This window comes from Filicampus tigris, chromosome 13, assembly GCF_054856515.1.
Source record: "Filicampus tigris isolate MCC_2025a chromosome 13, RoL_Ftig_1.0, whole genome shotgun sequence".
Taxonomy (NCBI): Eukaryota; Metazoa; Chordata; class Actinopteri; order Syngnathiformes; family Syngnathidae; genus Filicampus; species Filicampus tigris.
The window spans coordinates 12828456-12842528 of record NC_141229.1 but is presented as its reverse complement, the minus strand read 5'-3'; the positions used below and the strand labels follow the sequence as shown (position 1 = coordinate 12842528).

Sequence of the window (14073 nt, the reverse complement as noted above, 5' to 3'; positions counted from 1 at the left end):
CGCTAAGTTGTTGTGCAGAACACTTTTATACTTTCAAAAGTAGTAATATGCTTCTGATTAATATTGCATTTGTGGAATATGATATTAATAACAATAATAATATTAAGCAGCAATATTACCACGCTTGGCTCCCTCCCGTGACGTAGACCGCTGAGACTGAAAAAATAACGAGCCCAGCCCCAAAAAGGGGCGGGGCAATTTGTTGTAAATCCAATCACAAAAAAGCCCTTAAATCACTACAGAGTCTTTTGAGGGGGGCATTTTAGTACGGATGTCATTTTTACATGCAAACCTATTATATAAGTGCCAATGTTAAGCTCATCCAAGTGGCACTTTAATCAGTATTTGACTATGTTTTTCACTGAGTACATTGTAAAGTAATGTTAGAACATGGATGTCTAATTTTTACCTTTAGTTGAGTCATATTATTTATTATTGTAAAATAACTCAAGTCTTACAATGTTAAGTAACAATGTTATGTGTTACATAACAGTAACAATGTTAAGTGTTACAATGAGGAACTGACTCATGAATGAGATGGGTTTGAAGGAGGTGCAGTCAGTGTGATTGGGCATTTGTACAATTTTTATCCTCAATGCCCCACAAGGCAACATATGGCTTTCATTTTTAACACTCTACATAATTATGCTACTACATATGTACTGTATGTAATGTAACAATTACTAATGTACTTACTTGAGTACAATTGTTGGCTGTTCTACCCACCTCTGCAGAGAAGTATTGTTTTCCTTGTGCCATGTTATCAAAATGGGTATTGTCAATAACTGACAGGAAGTATGGATTTTGACTTTCCAATTTTGAGACGTACACATAGGAGCCTGTCTTTTTTTTTTAACATACGTTTACTTAAGAAGGTGAGTAAGTAAGCTTACTACTACTTTTACCAGAATCTTAGTTTTACATTTTTTTAACCACTTCTGATGTATGGGGTCCAAAAGCACAGGAGTCAAACTACAGGCAGGCCGCAGGAGGCTCATATACTGTAAATAGAAGTTCCAGGGACTTGGGCTGGAGGTTTTCGGGCCCTGGCTTCACTCTGCATACCAACATAAGCAAGCAAGTGGCTGCCGAGTACTACTCATAGACTCAAATTTAGAATATGGACTGATGCAGGCAGACGAGGAGATGAGCTTAGGTAAGTGTGTGACTGTGTGTCATCGGCGAAGGAAAAACGGCAGGCTGGGGGGCGAGGGGGCTGCCTAACCTGCCTGGCAACCAGCAGAAAAAACACCTCCTCCTCCTTCTTGGTCTTCACTGCATGCGTGCTTCTCACTCCCCTGTAGCCACCGCCATACCACCTGGTGCATAGTCAGTGATGCTGTCGTTGCCATGACTACTCTAAGCTTTTAAAGCTGCATCAGTAGCAATTGGGGCGGGGTCCCACCGTGACAATAAGAGGCTACTAATTTAGAGGAAATAGCCATAATAGATTGGGGAGCAAGGGAGGCGAGACGCCCTCCCCCTCACACACACTCAAACACAACGAGATGTAGTTCGTTAATGTTGATACAGTTATACACCCCACAGGCTTCTTCTCACAATATATTTGATGTTAAGAGTGAGAATGTAGCTGTAGAGCCAATGTGCATCTGTCATGACGCGTCAAATAGGGCGCGTGGGATTAGCCTACCTCATGTCGCCGTCTTTTCTTCACACGACGACGACGAAGCGGATGGAAGTGCTTCCGCCGTTTAAATGGAAAAAAAATACAATAAAACAAGTCGAAGATGCCTCGCGGACGTGGAAAAAGCGTGTTTTAAGGGGCTATGTAATGAGGCGTGCTACGGCTCAGGCTGTCTCTCCCATCCGCTTTGTGCTCCGGCGTCTGGGCTGCACACGCGCTCCGCAGCATGTCCTTACATCCATGTTCTTTATCTTCTATTATCTTCTATTCACTTAGGAAGCGAGCTACCGGGCGGGAAACAGTGGTCGTCAGTGGCCGCCGCCTCCGTCACGCCATATTTTCTTCCCATTCGGAGTGTTGTTGGTAGGTCGGAGGAGCGAGGCGGAGAGATTTGGCAAGGTTACAATGCGGCGTGCGGAAGAGTTGGCTCAATGCTGCCCACCGGTGGCGAAGACGCGCAACTACAGGCGGACAGTGAGACCGCCCCTCGAGAGGCATGCAGTGGGGTTTTAACAGTGAACCCCCGCCTATTTACGATTCACCATTCGCGAATGTTTCTGTGAAACCAAGCTGTTGGCCAAAGTACAGGTACTCCCTTAGTTTGTACTTCAGCAGAGGTAGGCTACAGCTACTTGTAAAAAAAAAAAAAAAATCTGAGAAAAGCATCAATACTGATGCAACTGCTGTAATGAGGAAAAGGTAAACAATTTGACTGAAATGTACTTCAACAGAAAAGTACAAAAAAAATCTGCAATTACAAAGTAAAAATACAATTTCATTTTGGGGAAGTTCTCCCCATGCTTCTGTGGGTTTCCTCCGGTTGCTCTAATTTCTTTCAATCCATGCATTTCACATTCATTTTTTACATTTCAGCTCACCTGTTTTCTGAAGCTGAGCCACGATTGGTCGTTATCTGAGCCCTGAGCAACTGTGATGTCATTTTCAGTCGACAGAAGTGAAGAAATGGTTGTTCCCTGAGATGGCTAAAATGGGAGGATTTTGCTGCTTAACTCATATTCCACAAATACAATACTAATCAGAATGTCTTGTTTCAACTAGTGGGTCTGCATAGAACATATTATTGAAAAAAATATTTGGATTGACTTCCACTTTTAAGGTAAAGACTAGACCTATTTGGTGTGTGGGTGTCAATTATTTTATTTATTTGTATTACTACAATTTGCGGTGGGACTCAGTCCTCTGTACAGACAATGACGAGATGTTTTAAACAAACTTGAGTCACAGGCATTTAGTTTGGACACAGGATCCTAGGAGTTTTATTTGGTTTTATCTGTCAGACAAATGTTAAATATTCAGTGGTAATTGCGGATCCAGGTGCATCATGGGAAGACAAATTCCAGTTCACAGCGTTAGCCTCATCATCAAACCGATATCCTTTTGAGTCCAAATCAAAGCAATGTTTTGAGTGTGAAAAGTACCTGTACAGTAGATGATTCACAGATTAGAGGGTTGAAAAAAAAATTCTGGTTCTTGGAAAGCCTTGATATGTTGTCCCTCTCTTAACAGACTGAATGCATCATTTCATCCATTATAGAATTAAAAAAAAGAAAAACTAAGTTGAATGAAATATGTTGCCCTGACTGAGTGTGCACCGTGGAGAAACACATCAGGCAGTTACAGTGATACGGTCTCATGTTTCCAATCCATGGTTGCAGTCAACAGTAGACAGATACTGTTAAATGTAGAACCCAACAAAAACAAGAATGTTATGCATTCCTCATATTTAAAAAAAAACATCCTCATTCACCCATTTTCTCCACGAAATAGCTCAGCCTCTTTTTTTCCTGATATAGGGAAAAAATGTAGTTCAGTTCGCAATAAACAGTTTGATTTAAGAAATGAGAAGATTTGGAAGTAGCAACTCGCCAGTTAGTACTTTTATTTGTGATGTTAATGTCCTGTAAGTTAAATATCTGATACACAGTTTGTAAATGCATATAAATCGAGTGCAATTTAGCAACGTGAGTTTAGTGTAGGGGTTGGAGAACCTAAGGCCTCGCAACGGTGTTTGATCCAGGCCGCCATGCAATCCTCAAAATACAAACAACCTCGGAGGAAATGTTATGAAAAGACCAAAGACATTCAACCCCGGAAGCTCATAGTATATAATAAGATTTGTTTGATCGATGGCCCTTGGACGATTGAAAATGTCCCCTGATAGTGAAAAGGAATTTAGTTGTGAGGGGGATGTGTCAAATTTATGCTTTGCAGTCACAAGAATGGTTGTACTTATCCAGGGAGTTTCCTGAGTGGTTTAATACAAAAAAAAATAAACTAATAAAAAAAAAACCTTTCCATGCACAGTTTTCCATCCAATCCTCCTCTTTTGGCTTGATTAGTGTAATGTCCAAAAAAAAACCGTCAGTCCGTAAGTTGTGTTAAGAGTGTTTGTTTGTGCGCAATTTGCGTAATTGCACAAATTGTGTCATAAATCTGAGCCTTTGGTTCTTTTTTTCAAATTTTGATTATTCATCTTATGTGAGTTGACTACAGCAGTGATTTGAAACCAGTGTGCTGTACAAGAACATCAGATGTGCTGCGGGATGTTTTCACATTAACTACAAATAGTCTTACCGGTATGTTTTTTTCCTCTATATGAGTAACATATAGTGACAGGCAGAATGATGAAATGCTCTTCCACTAGATGGCAGAAGGTACAGCATTATCCTGAGTGTACACCATTTGTGACATTTTTGTTTGGTTGTGTGCCTTGAGATTTTTTTTCTCATATAAAATATGTGCCAAGGCTCGATTAAGGTTGGGAAGTGGGAACACTGGACTACAGTATGTTGGAGGGATTTTCCATTTAGTGCGATTGAATGGAGAAAAAAACGGGGAGAAAAACGAATCAACACATCACACTTCACCAGTTCATCTCACCAGGGAGCTGAAAGCAGACCCGCAAAGAAAACCCTCTGTTAATTCACCTCAGTTCAGATCCACATTATTAGGAATTCCACTTGGTTCCTTCGTAGTGCAGTCGGGTTTTGCTTCCGCTTGGAGTGAGCAGCAGCAGAGGGAAGTCCACGCTCCAAGTCTTGTCGCTCAGACTATCCTCCATTGCATCACACTCATGTCCTTCCCTCCGGTCGACACCAGGCAGCTGTCGTCATACAGGAAGGTCACGTTGGTCACGTGGCTGCTGTGGCCACCGTAAACATGGCTGGGAGCCTGAAATTATGAACATAGCCAAGATGCTTGAACGTTGGGCACCTTTCAAAATGATTCATTAACCTCCCCCCAATGAGGCAGAGATGCTCACAATGTAGAAGTACGGATACTTGTTTAAAAATAAAAAAAATAAAAAAAACTTTGGTAAAAAGTAGAAGTCCTGATTCAACTCTTTTACTTAAGTGAAAAAAATAGTCTGAAACGTACTTAAGAACAATAGTCTTACAGTTCTATAAAAAATGGCCAAAAATATGACACAAATATTACATTGCAGCATAATTGACATAAACAATCTGTATAACAACCTGTCCAATGCAATGTTATCGTTTTGACGAAGACGACTCTATTATTTATTGCTGTTCAACTTCAATTATTCAGGCCTTTTAGTTTTTACAAGGTGCTTTTAATGTTATCCAGTCTCATTTATATGAGACTGCATGTGTTTTCACCAATTATACTCAGACGTATTATATTCTGTAACAAAGTACTTTGTTGCTTCCCACCACAAAACCTTTCACATAGCAGACTGCAGAACATTTACCCTGAACTGGGAACAGGGGAAGGAGAAGAGGTGGACCTTCCCGAAGTCGTCTCCAGTAGCGAGCAGGCTCTTATCATTAGATCTGCTGCCAGCATTGATGTCGGTGCCGTCTGAGCCATCAGACCACATGCCTGAAACATGCAAGGTAATTTATTAGTTGTAACCCTAACTTACTTCCTAACATTAAGAGAAGAAATGAGGAAGAGCAGATGAAACATACCAAAAACCTGAAAGCCTAGTGTGCAGGTGTGTGTGGCCCATTCAATATCTCTGATGGTCTCCATGCTGACCACCTGTTTGCACACGGAGGGGATCCCTGCGAAAACACGCATACACGCACACAGTCTTGTTGTCTGCATGTATTTGTTGATATACGATATGGAGAAGTATTTACACATACGACAGCTTCAACCAGTCTTCCACATCAAACTCAAAACATACACATGGCCTGTGCTCTGGGGTTCTGTGCAGTTTCACAAAGTTTAAAGGATAACTGCTCAACATAGGGTTGAAATCTCACTGACTTGTCTTTTCTTAAAACCCTTTCTTTAAACCAACAGTGCCAACTAGAGGAGTAAAAAAAAATACAACAACTAGTTCACGAAGCATCTTTAATTTCCCATCACTGCCAATGGTACTGATAAAAGCGCAATAAAAGTGCAGTTCATTTACCATATAATGATTAATTGCACACAAAACAACTAACAAAAAAAAAATCCCCTTTAAAAGTCAAAAATTACATTTCAAGCACTGACTGTAGTTTTAGTGTATTGCCATCTCCTTTTAGCTTCTTTAATTGCATGTGCATGGTCTGTTTGACGGGTCTGGGAGCTGTAGGAGTCCGCAAAAAAGTTGCAAGATTTCATATAATTTAAAAATGCATACCTATAGTGCATATAAGCTTGGCAATGTCAAGAAAAGAAAAACATACTAGACCAATTACTCCTCCGTACTTTAGCTTTTGGCCAAATAACAGCTCTGATATTGTGTTGTATCAACACATAAATGACATATGGTAAATACTTGCATGTAGGGTTTCAAACTAGCTAGTGATTAAGGATAAATAATTAAGTTTGATTTGGTTAAGTTCTTTTCTATTAAACAGGTCCTGAATATTCAGGTTGAAACTTTCACAAAAGAAATAACATTTAGGGGTACACCTGGTAGTTGTGTTTAATTGGCATTAGTATTGGGGCCCCTTGGTCCTAAAAAAAGTTTGTGGACCTCGGTGTTCAACCATAAGTAAACGTACATGTTTTTGGTCAACCTCTGTTGACACTTGTGTGATGGTGTGACTTACAGTACAGTATCTCGTAGTCTCCTGAGTTAGACACCAGGTACTGGGAGTCCACTGACCAGTCCAGGTGGGTGATGAAACTCGAGTGACCCTGGAAAATTGTATATATAAAACAAAGTTTGTGATAAAAATATAGATATATCTGACTACAAATTTGAAAACAAAGTAATAACATGGAGGAAGGAATGTAAATAAGCAATTGCAGGCAAATGGGATGACAAAACACTCACTGAGCACTTCCCCACTCTGCTGTACTTCCTGCCGTTTTCTGCCACGGCATAGATATAGATGTAGCTGTCATGAGAGCCGATGGCCAGGAAGTTGCCATCTAAAACAGGGACAAAAATGCAACCACCTTAGATGTCAAAAACATGTCATCATATAAATTTAGCAGCGAATTGCACAAGAAGTTACGCAATAGATTTAGTTTGGATTGGAATTGTAGTACTGTCCCTGTAAAGTGAAAAATGGCCGGTAAATCTGATACATAACAGAGGAGTGTTGTTAACAATCCTGTCAACTTTGGCTGATTGCAAAATTTGCCAAGGATATTAAATGATGCTTCAAAATCATGGTGTCCGTTGAATGTGTGAAAGCATACCCCGTTGAAAAATGGATGCTACTGCCTGTACTGGCTTTCTTATGCCAACACATCCCCACATACCTGAACTGTGAAAATATATACATTTAAAGCATGGATGAACAACTGGAGGCTTGCGATCACACTCTCGGTGGCCCCTTGATTCATTTAAAAAACAAACATTTTTTTTTCAGAAAAAAATTTCAGGCGCATCACAAGCAGACTCGAGTTAAAAAAAAGAAAAACAAACAGTATTGTATACCTTTCGGTCCCACAGATTGTAATGACATTGTCCCATATTGATTTTATTTGACCAATCTGTGTATATGTGGGTGTCTGTTTTTTGTTTTTTTTTAACTGCATGCGTGTTACGTACTAAGTACGTTCTCAATGCCGATTGACTGTTGCTGCAGGACTAGGCTGGCCTGAAATAATGACGGAAGGATGACTAACGAACTGTGGTGCCCACCTCTGCTAATTACAATGCATTACTTCGATGTAAATCGTAAAAAAACTCTAGCGAGAACAGATTCCTGTTGACGACATGCAGCACTAAAAATTGCAAATTAATTGCACAACATCTACTGTATGTAAAAAGTGCAAACCTGGGCCAAAGCTCATAACAGAAAGCTGTTCATTTCCATCTGTGTGGACTGTGACTAAATCCTTTGAGTCAGTGTCCAGTACCAGCCACCTGCAGGCCCAACCACACAAAAGAAGCTTGTTGATCAATATATGTTTGATTTCACATGTCACTTCCTTCTGGAGGGTGACAGATTTTATCATCAAATATTGAATACGGTGTGTTTTTCAAGGAGGGTTTTCCCCACCTACCTGCCAATCTGGGTTCCTATGGCAACAACAGCTCCAGATGGGTGGAAGTCTGCTGATTGGGCAGTGTCCTGTAGGGATTGTGGGAAATTCAACATTGAGAGAAATATCTCGCAAAATGAAAACAGAAACAAGATTACATCAGATGCATTACTCAGTCCAAAACCAGCACAAACCAGACGTGTAATTTAGACAGATTATATTCCATTTAGAGAGGCCTCCAGGGGGCAGTGTTGACTCGACTTACTTCCATGTTTTTGCTCCAGATGAGCTGATGTGAACTGGAATCCCACATACAAACTTGCCTGTCATAGCCACATGTGAGAAAGTGGGGCCTAAAGGCATGCACAGCCAGACCCCACAACTCATCAGTGTGACCCTGAAACCAGAACAAAAAGAGATTTCTTTTACATTTTGCGGTGCCCTCTCTTAGGGCAGAAATGTTCGAATGGAAAAGTAGCCAACCTGAGTAATGGGCACAAACTCTCCATCCAAGCTGCCTTGCAAAACAAAGTTCTTTGTGGTTCCGATGAGAACAGTCTCCCCTCTGCCCTCTGCTACAGTCCGGATGGGACCGAACAAATCTGGCACCTGCAAGCAAGCCATTAAAACAAACCATGTAGTGTACATTCTCTATTTATCTGGAGTGTCATTAGTCACATTGGTATTTCACTCCAAAGTACTATCCTGCTCACTAGAAAAAGAAGAAGTCTTCTGTTTTATTTATGAAGTCCAAAATCTGCTGCCTGCGGGAGTGCTGCTTCTTGCCAACATAAGCAGCATAGTTCTTCACAAGAAAGTATACACAGTACGTACTGTTTAATATTTCATCACAGCATTCAGATCGCTTTTTAAATCTAAAGATGAGATGCTCAAAAGCAAGACTCTCATGCATACTTGTGTGAAAGCAGAATAATAAAGTACAGTAATTCCATGGATATTCGTGTTGCATGACTCACGAGTTCACTCGTTCGTTTGTCTCAAGCTATTTGCTGAAAAACTCACCTATTTGAATTTTTTGTTTGCTCTTCCTGAAATGCCCTATGTGGCCGCAAAATGGCACCAAAGCCCCGTCTACATTTATTCACTTAGTCATTTGTTGTTAAGAGTAAGCTTTTAAGATGAATTTGACACTACAGTATATTAAACTTTTATCTCCTAAACTATTGTTATAGACAATCAAACATTTCTGGGGTGGGGGGTGTCAATTACTGTATTAGCAAATCGTGGAGGATTAATATATTTGAATCTATTTCCATGTGCATTTTCAGTGACACATAAGAGATATGGCTATGTTTACTTTTAGGGAACACAACTTTTGCTGTACTTGTAAAGTGAAGGTCCATTTCTCACCTCCACTGTTTGGATCTGCTGGTAGCCGCTGTCCCAGGAGATGAGGCGACAGTCTTTGCCTCCGGACACCAGAGTGCCATTCCTCAGCATGCACAGGGCAAAGATGCTGCCTTCGTGAGCTCCGTGGATGACGTGGCTGATGCGATTAGTGCCTGCGTGACAGAGACGGGATAAGATGGACGAGAGGCTTTCAGATCAGAGAAAGTCGGCTTGCTGGAGGCAGGCTCGAAAATGGCCGACAGTCAGACAGGTGGATCGATAGAGTGGATCAGTGAGAGATTATGTTGGAAGGAGAGGGAGTAGTGCGTCTCTTCTTCGTAAAGTCCCCCGGATGACCTTGTTTGTTTACAAATAGGCAGCTTTTGAGCTAATAATGACTTTAGAAGGATAAACATATTGATTAGCTGGGTTTCCTAGAAGTCGGCACACAAACATGTCAAGGCATAAGTATTATATACCTTTTCCCCACACCAAGATGTTTCCACTTGAGTCCCCAGTGATGGTATCTCCATTTTCTGCGAAGGTCACACATAAAACGAACTTGGGCTTCTCCTGTTTCTGTAAATCACAAACACACAAGCATGTGCCAATTTAAATTACAAATCAACAATTACAACGTATGGTTGTCCGCTATTCACATATTCACCTATTCATGTTTTTTTAAATATCGAACCTATTGCCAGCCATTAGCTGAAAAACTCACATGCTTTTTGCGTTTTTTGTGCTTTCACACTGAAAGATGCAGCAAGCTGCCTCTGAAGCTCTGTCTGAGAGGAAAGTAGTACATTGGTTTTGTTGCACTGTTGAAGTGATGCACCTCAAATGACATACAAGCTTAGTATACTGGGGAAGAGCTAAGTTTAGCCTGGGCTGTCAGCACAGTTGCGGAGTCTTCGCCACATGTGCATGCGGGTGCATTTTAACAAAAAAACAAAACAAAAACAAACAATCATCCGTAAGTAATTCTTAAAGGGTAATATTGTATAGTTTGAAATGATGGACCGGTGGGAGATCTTAGTTTGTTGCATATTTAACGTCTAAATTGTAAATATTGTCGAGGCAATTGTAAAAATCTTTAGGGGGAGCATCAATTACTCAAATTTTTTTGCAGCCTGGCTTGGTTTCAATCCACCATGAATAGCGGGGTATTATTTTATACATTATTAAAGTTAAATATGAGCAGCATGGTGAACTTAATGATTGCCATGTTTTCAGCGCAGATTTAAGGTCTAGGGTTCGAATCTCAGCACTGGCCTTCCTGTGTAGAGTTTGCATGTTTGCATGGGTACTCCTGCTTCCAAAAACATGCATGTTTGGCTCATGGAAGACAAAAACTTGTCCAATAGAAATGATTGAAAATGGATGAATGGATGAGGGCGGTGTGACGTTTTACCTCAAAAAGTCCTTGCTTCTTGATCAACATGCCTTTTTCCAAGCTCCAAAAATGGAGATGCGATTTGCCGCAGGTCACCAGGATGTTGCTATCAGTTGGGTGAAAGTCTGCAGCAAACACTGTGTCGTTGGACGTCTGAAAACCAAAGACATGAATTTGTGTAATTAAGTGGCGCAACTAACCCAAGATCCAATACACGTCTTGTGTGAATCTTATGTTCACTAACAGTTACCAATTACAATTATAGTTCATTGATATATTTTCAGGAGGGCGATGTCAAATGACAGGTAGTTTGTAGATTGACTCGGGAATCCAAATTTGTCATATTTATTTCATGAGCAGATAATATGGGAAACCTAAAAGAATGTAAAGTGACATTTCCATGCACATAACCTTTATAATTCTATCTTGATATGCTTGATTTGTAAACAGAGGCATCAGTTGGATATCAGGTAACAGATAAAGCAGTCAGAAGAAAGGGCCTGCGAAGAAATGCAAAACACATGGCAGTCCCCCATGGTCTTCATTTGATAGAACTCCCTCCTGAGAACCAAGAGAATGTTGTTGTATACAGGTGCATCTCACTAAATTGGAATATTGTGAGAAATAAATGTATTTTAAGTACAGTGGACTCCTTCTATTCACACGGCGCAAGGCCAACCTGTGAATAGTAAAAAATTGCATATAATTGAAACCCATTGAAATCGAATCAAAACATTAAAAAATATCATTCTTCACAAAACACTGATAAACATTCAACATTAGATTAATACAACATGCCTATGTTTACTTTTAGGGAACACAACCTTTGCTGTAACTAATGAAATAAGTTACATTTTCCATGACATTCAAATGAATTGGGATGCAACTGTACACCAGTTTTGTGTGTGAGTGTTTGGTTAAGTCTTCTGAGCTCAGCTAGACGGACACGGCAGAATAGAAGGACTTCTTTTAAACTATAGAAGCAAGGCTTGGCCATCTTTTTTTTTGCATACATAGGCTCATTTCAACAGAACTTTCCACATTATCAATCAAAACTACCTTAATCCATCCTATTATAAGGAAAAATAAGACTGTCAAAGGGACCTGCTGTACAACTGAACTGAAGATATTTAATATACGTATATTAGGTTCAAAGAAACCTTCCTTATACAATATATTCAGCCAGCTGCCTGGGGTGGGCAAACCTTTGTGGTTTATTTGTTATTACTGGTATTTATTTTTAGAATTAATACTGAACAAAAATGGCTTAATACATTTTAATTAATCAATTTTAGAAAACTGACGATTTTAGCGAAAACTGCAGCAACTATTGTAGGACTCTTGATAATGAAAATGCAATGAGGGCTGGAACAGAGAAATGGGCGAGCCATATGCTGCCCGCGGGGCCATACTTGACCACGGACGGATGCACGCACATACACATGGAACCCACCTTGACCTCAGCCAGTCTGTCTTCTCGCTGCCAGTCCCAAACAGACAGCACGTGATCATTAGAGTCGTCAACAACGCACAGTGTGTTTCCTCCATTCTAACACATAAAAAAATAAATACGTGATGACATTTAGATACAAATGTCAAATGTTTGCCTTTAGATGACTAATGTCCTTGAAAGCTTTTCCTCACCGACTTAGAGAAAGCCAAGCAGACAAGTGCTCGCTCAAAGTAAGCGGCTCCCAGAACATGGAGGGTGTTGAGGCTGACAGAGTCCCACACACGAATATGCGGAGCCAACTGCAAGAGAAAAACACGCACGGAAAGGTGGAAACTGCAGTTTCATCTTGTGTTGAGAGAACAGCGCTAAACTAAATGTGACTCAAAACGTAATGAAATGCTAACATTGGAGTTCACTTACTTTACCCTCTAAAGAGGTGCCGGCCACCTGCCCGGTCGCAATGGTGATTTTATCAGGGTGGACTGCCAAGCTGATGAGGACGTGAAAACAGACATGAAAACAGTGGAAACGCCTTTCAGCATCAATTCATCAAAAGTGGCATCTGAATAAAGATGCTAGCAAAAGATAAAAGAGCCATGGCTGTACAGTATTTCACGTCCATATGCCGTTTTGTGGGCAAAATGAGGCTGAAAATAAATTAATCGCTTTTTTGGGGTACTGCTGGTGGATTGGAGCAACTTCAAATGCATCCAAACCGTGGAGGATTTATCTGAACTCTGATTAACCCTGGAGTGACACGTGAGATGAGAATGAGGCCAGACACAGCTTGAGTTAGTCATTCTGCAGCAGTGAGCAGGGATAATCGAAGGATATCAGCTGCTTTCCGTGGGTGTAATGTTGATTAAGCATACTTTCTGAGACAATTTTCTCATTACAACCAGTCAGTTGGGGACAGAAGGTTAACCAGGGACCACAGTCACATTTCTTAGCTTTGAATATCCCAGAAGTGACTGTTACAGAAGTCAAGTGTCCGTAATGTCTGTATATTTAAGCCAATGTCTCCCAAGCTTTATTGAGAATTGATCGAGATTGGATAATCACCTGCGTCAACGCCATGGCACGGTAGTCACTAGTTTCAGCAGTACTTTAATCAGAGCTACATTGAGTGTACCATTTGATGTCATCTGTGTGTCCAGTGTAGTGTCTCTGCAGCTGCTCATCCACGTTGAAGAGGACAACCACAGAGGCAATGAAGTACACAGTTTCTCCAGTGGGCAACAAGTAAAGATTTGAGCGGCAGTCTCGACCGCGGTATCCGTATCTGTTCAATGATTAAGGTCAAGGAAATGACATGAAATGAAATGAAAATGAAAAAGCGGAAAACTTCCATCTCTGTTCACTTTGAAGATAGTGTGTGATTGTAGAAAAAAGTCTCAAATGTTAAAAATGAGAGCTACCTAGTGGCACCACCCAGTGCTTTCTTGAGGGGGATGCATTTACTTTTAAAAAAAAATTTTTTTTTTTTTAAAGGATACACCCAGTCCAGTTTAAGCTTGTTGGCCGGAAGGTCAGCTCTGGCTTCCAGACAGTAGCCATCCACTTGGTCTTTGGGCATGAACATGGTGATAGGACGGCCCTTCAAATACATTTTCACATAACCTTCCTCTGGAAAAAGAAACAGAGAGGATCAGTTTGATGCATGCAATAATGACTGGTGGGATTATGTCATTTTGTTAATGATTGAAGGTTTTTGTATGACTGTTTTTTGCGGTGATGTATGGAAAGGGTTGATGGTGTGGGAAAGATGATGTGATTTATATGTCGACGATTACAATTGTTAATGTA

The 14073-nt window shown here is 40.5% G+C and overlaps 2 protein-coding genes across 11 annotated transcripts in view; both read right to left on the bottom strand.

The window, feature by feature from the left end:
- Positions 1 to 2087, bottom strand: part of evla (Enah/Vasp-like a) — a 43109-nt gene extending 41022 nt beyond the window's left edge. Inside the window, exon 1 of the mRNA XM_086049537.1 lies at positions 1652 to 2087. Within this exon, the coding sequence (XP_085905663.1) occupies positions 1652 to 1656 (5 nt within the window). The 5' untranslated portion in view covers positions 1657 to 2087. The remainder of the gene's footprint in view (positions 1 to 1651) is intronic.
- Positions 2088 to 2893: 806 nt separating this feature from the next.
- Positions 2894 to 14073, bottom strand: part of eml1 (EMAP like 1) — a 47914-nt gene continuing 36734 nt past the window's right edge. For all 10 annotated transcript variants that reach the window (XM_086049261.1, XM_086049263.1, XM_086049258.1 and 7 more), the window contains 17 exons: positions 13764 to 13893; positions 13400 to 13549; positions 12688 to 12757; positions 12459 to 12566; positions 12268 to 12363; positions 10833 to 10967; positions 9898 to 9997; positions 9440 to 9591; positions 8552 to 8677; positions 8334 to 8465; positions 8090 to 8157; positions 7861 to 7949; positions 6906 to 7003; positions 6679 to 6766; positions 5599 to 5694; positions 5379 to 5509; positions 2894 to 4837 (listed from right to left, as the gene is read on the bottom strand). In XM_086049261.1, the coding sequence (XP_085905387.1) occupies positions 4712 to 4837; positions 5379 to 5509; positions 5599 to 5694; positions 6679 to 6766; positions 6906 to 7003; positions 7861 to 7949; positions 8090 to 8157; positions 8334 to 8465; positions 8552 to 8677; positions 9440 to 9591; positions 9898 to 9997; positions 10833 to 10967; positions 12268 to 12363; positions 12459 to 12566; positions 12688 to 12757; positions 13400 to 13549; positions 13764 to 13893 (1895 nt within the window). In that variant the 3' untranslated portion in view covers positions 2894 to 4711. The remainder of the gene's footprint in view (positions 4838 to 5378; positions 5510 to 5598; positions 5695 to 6678; positions 6767 to 6905; positions 7004 to 7860; positions 7950 to 8089; positions 8158 to 8333; positions 8466 to 8551; positions 8678 to 9439; positions 9592 to 9897; positions 9998 to 10832; positions 10968 to 12267; positions 12364 to 12458; positions 12567 to 12687; positions 12758 to 13399; positions 13550 to 13763; positions 13894 to 14073) is intronic.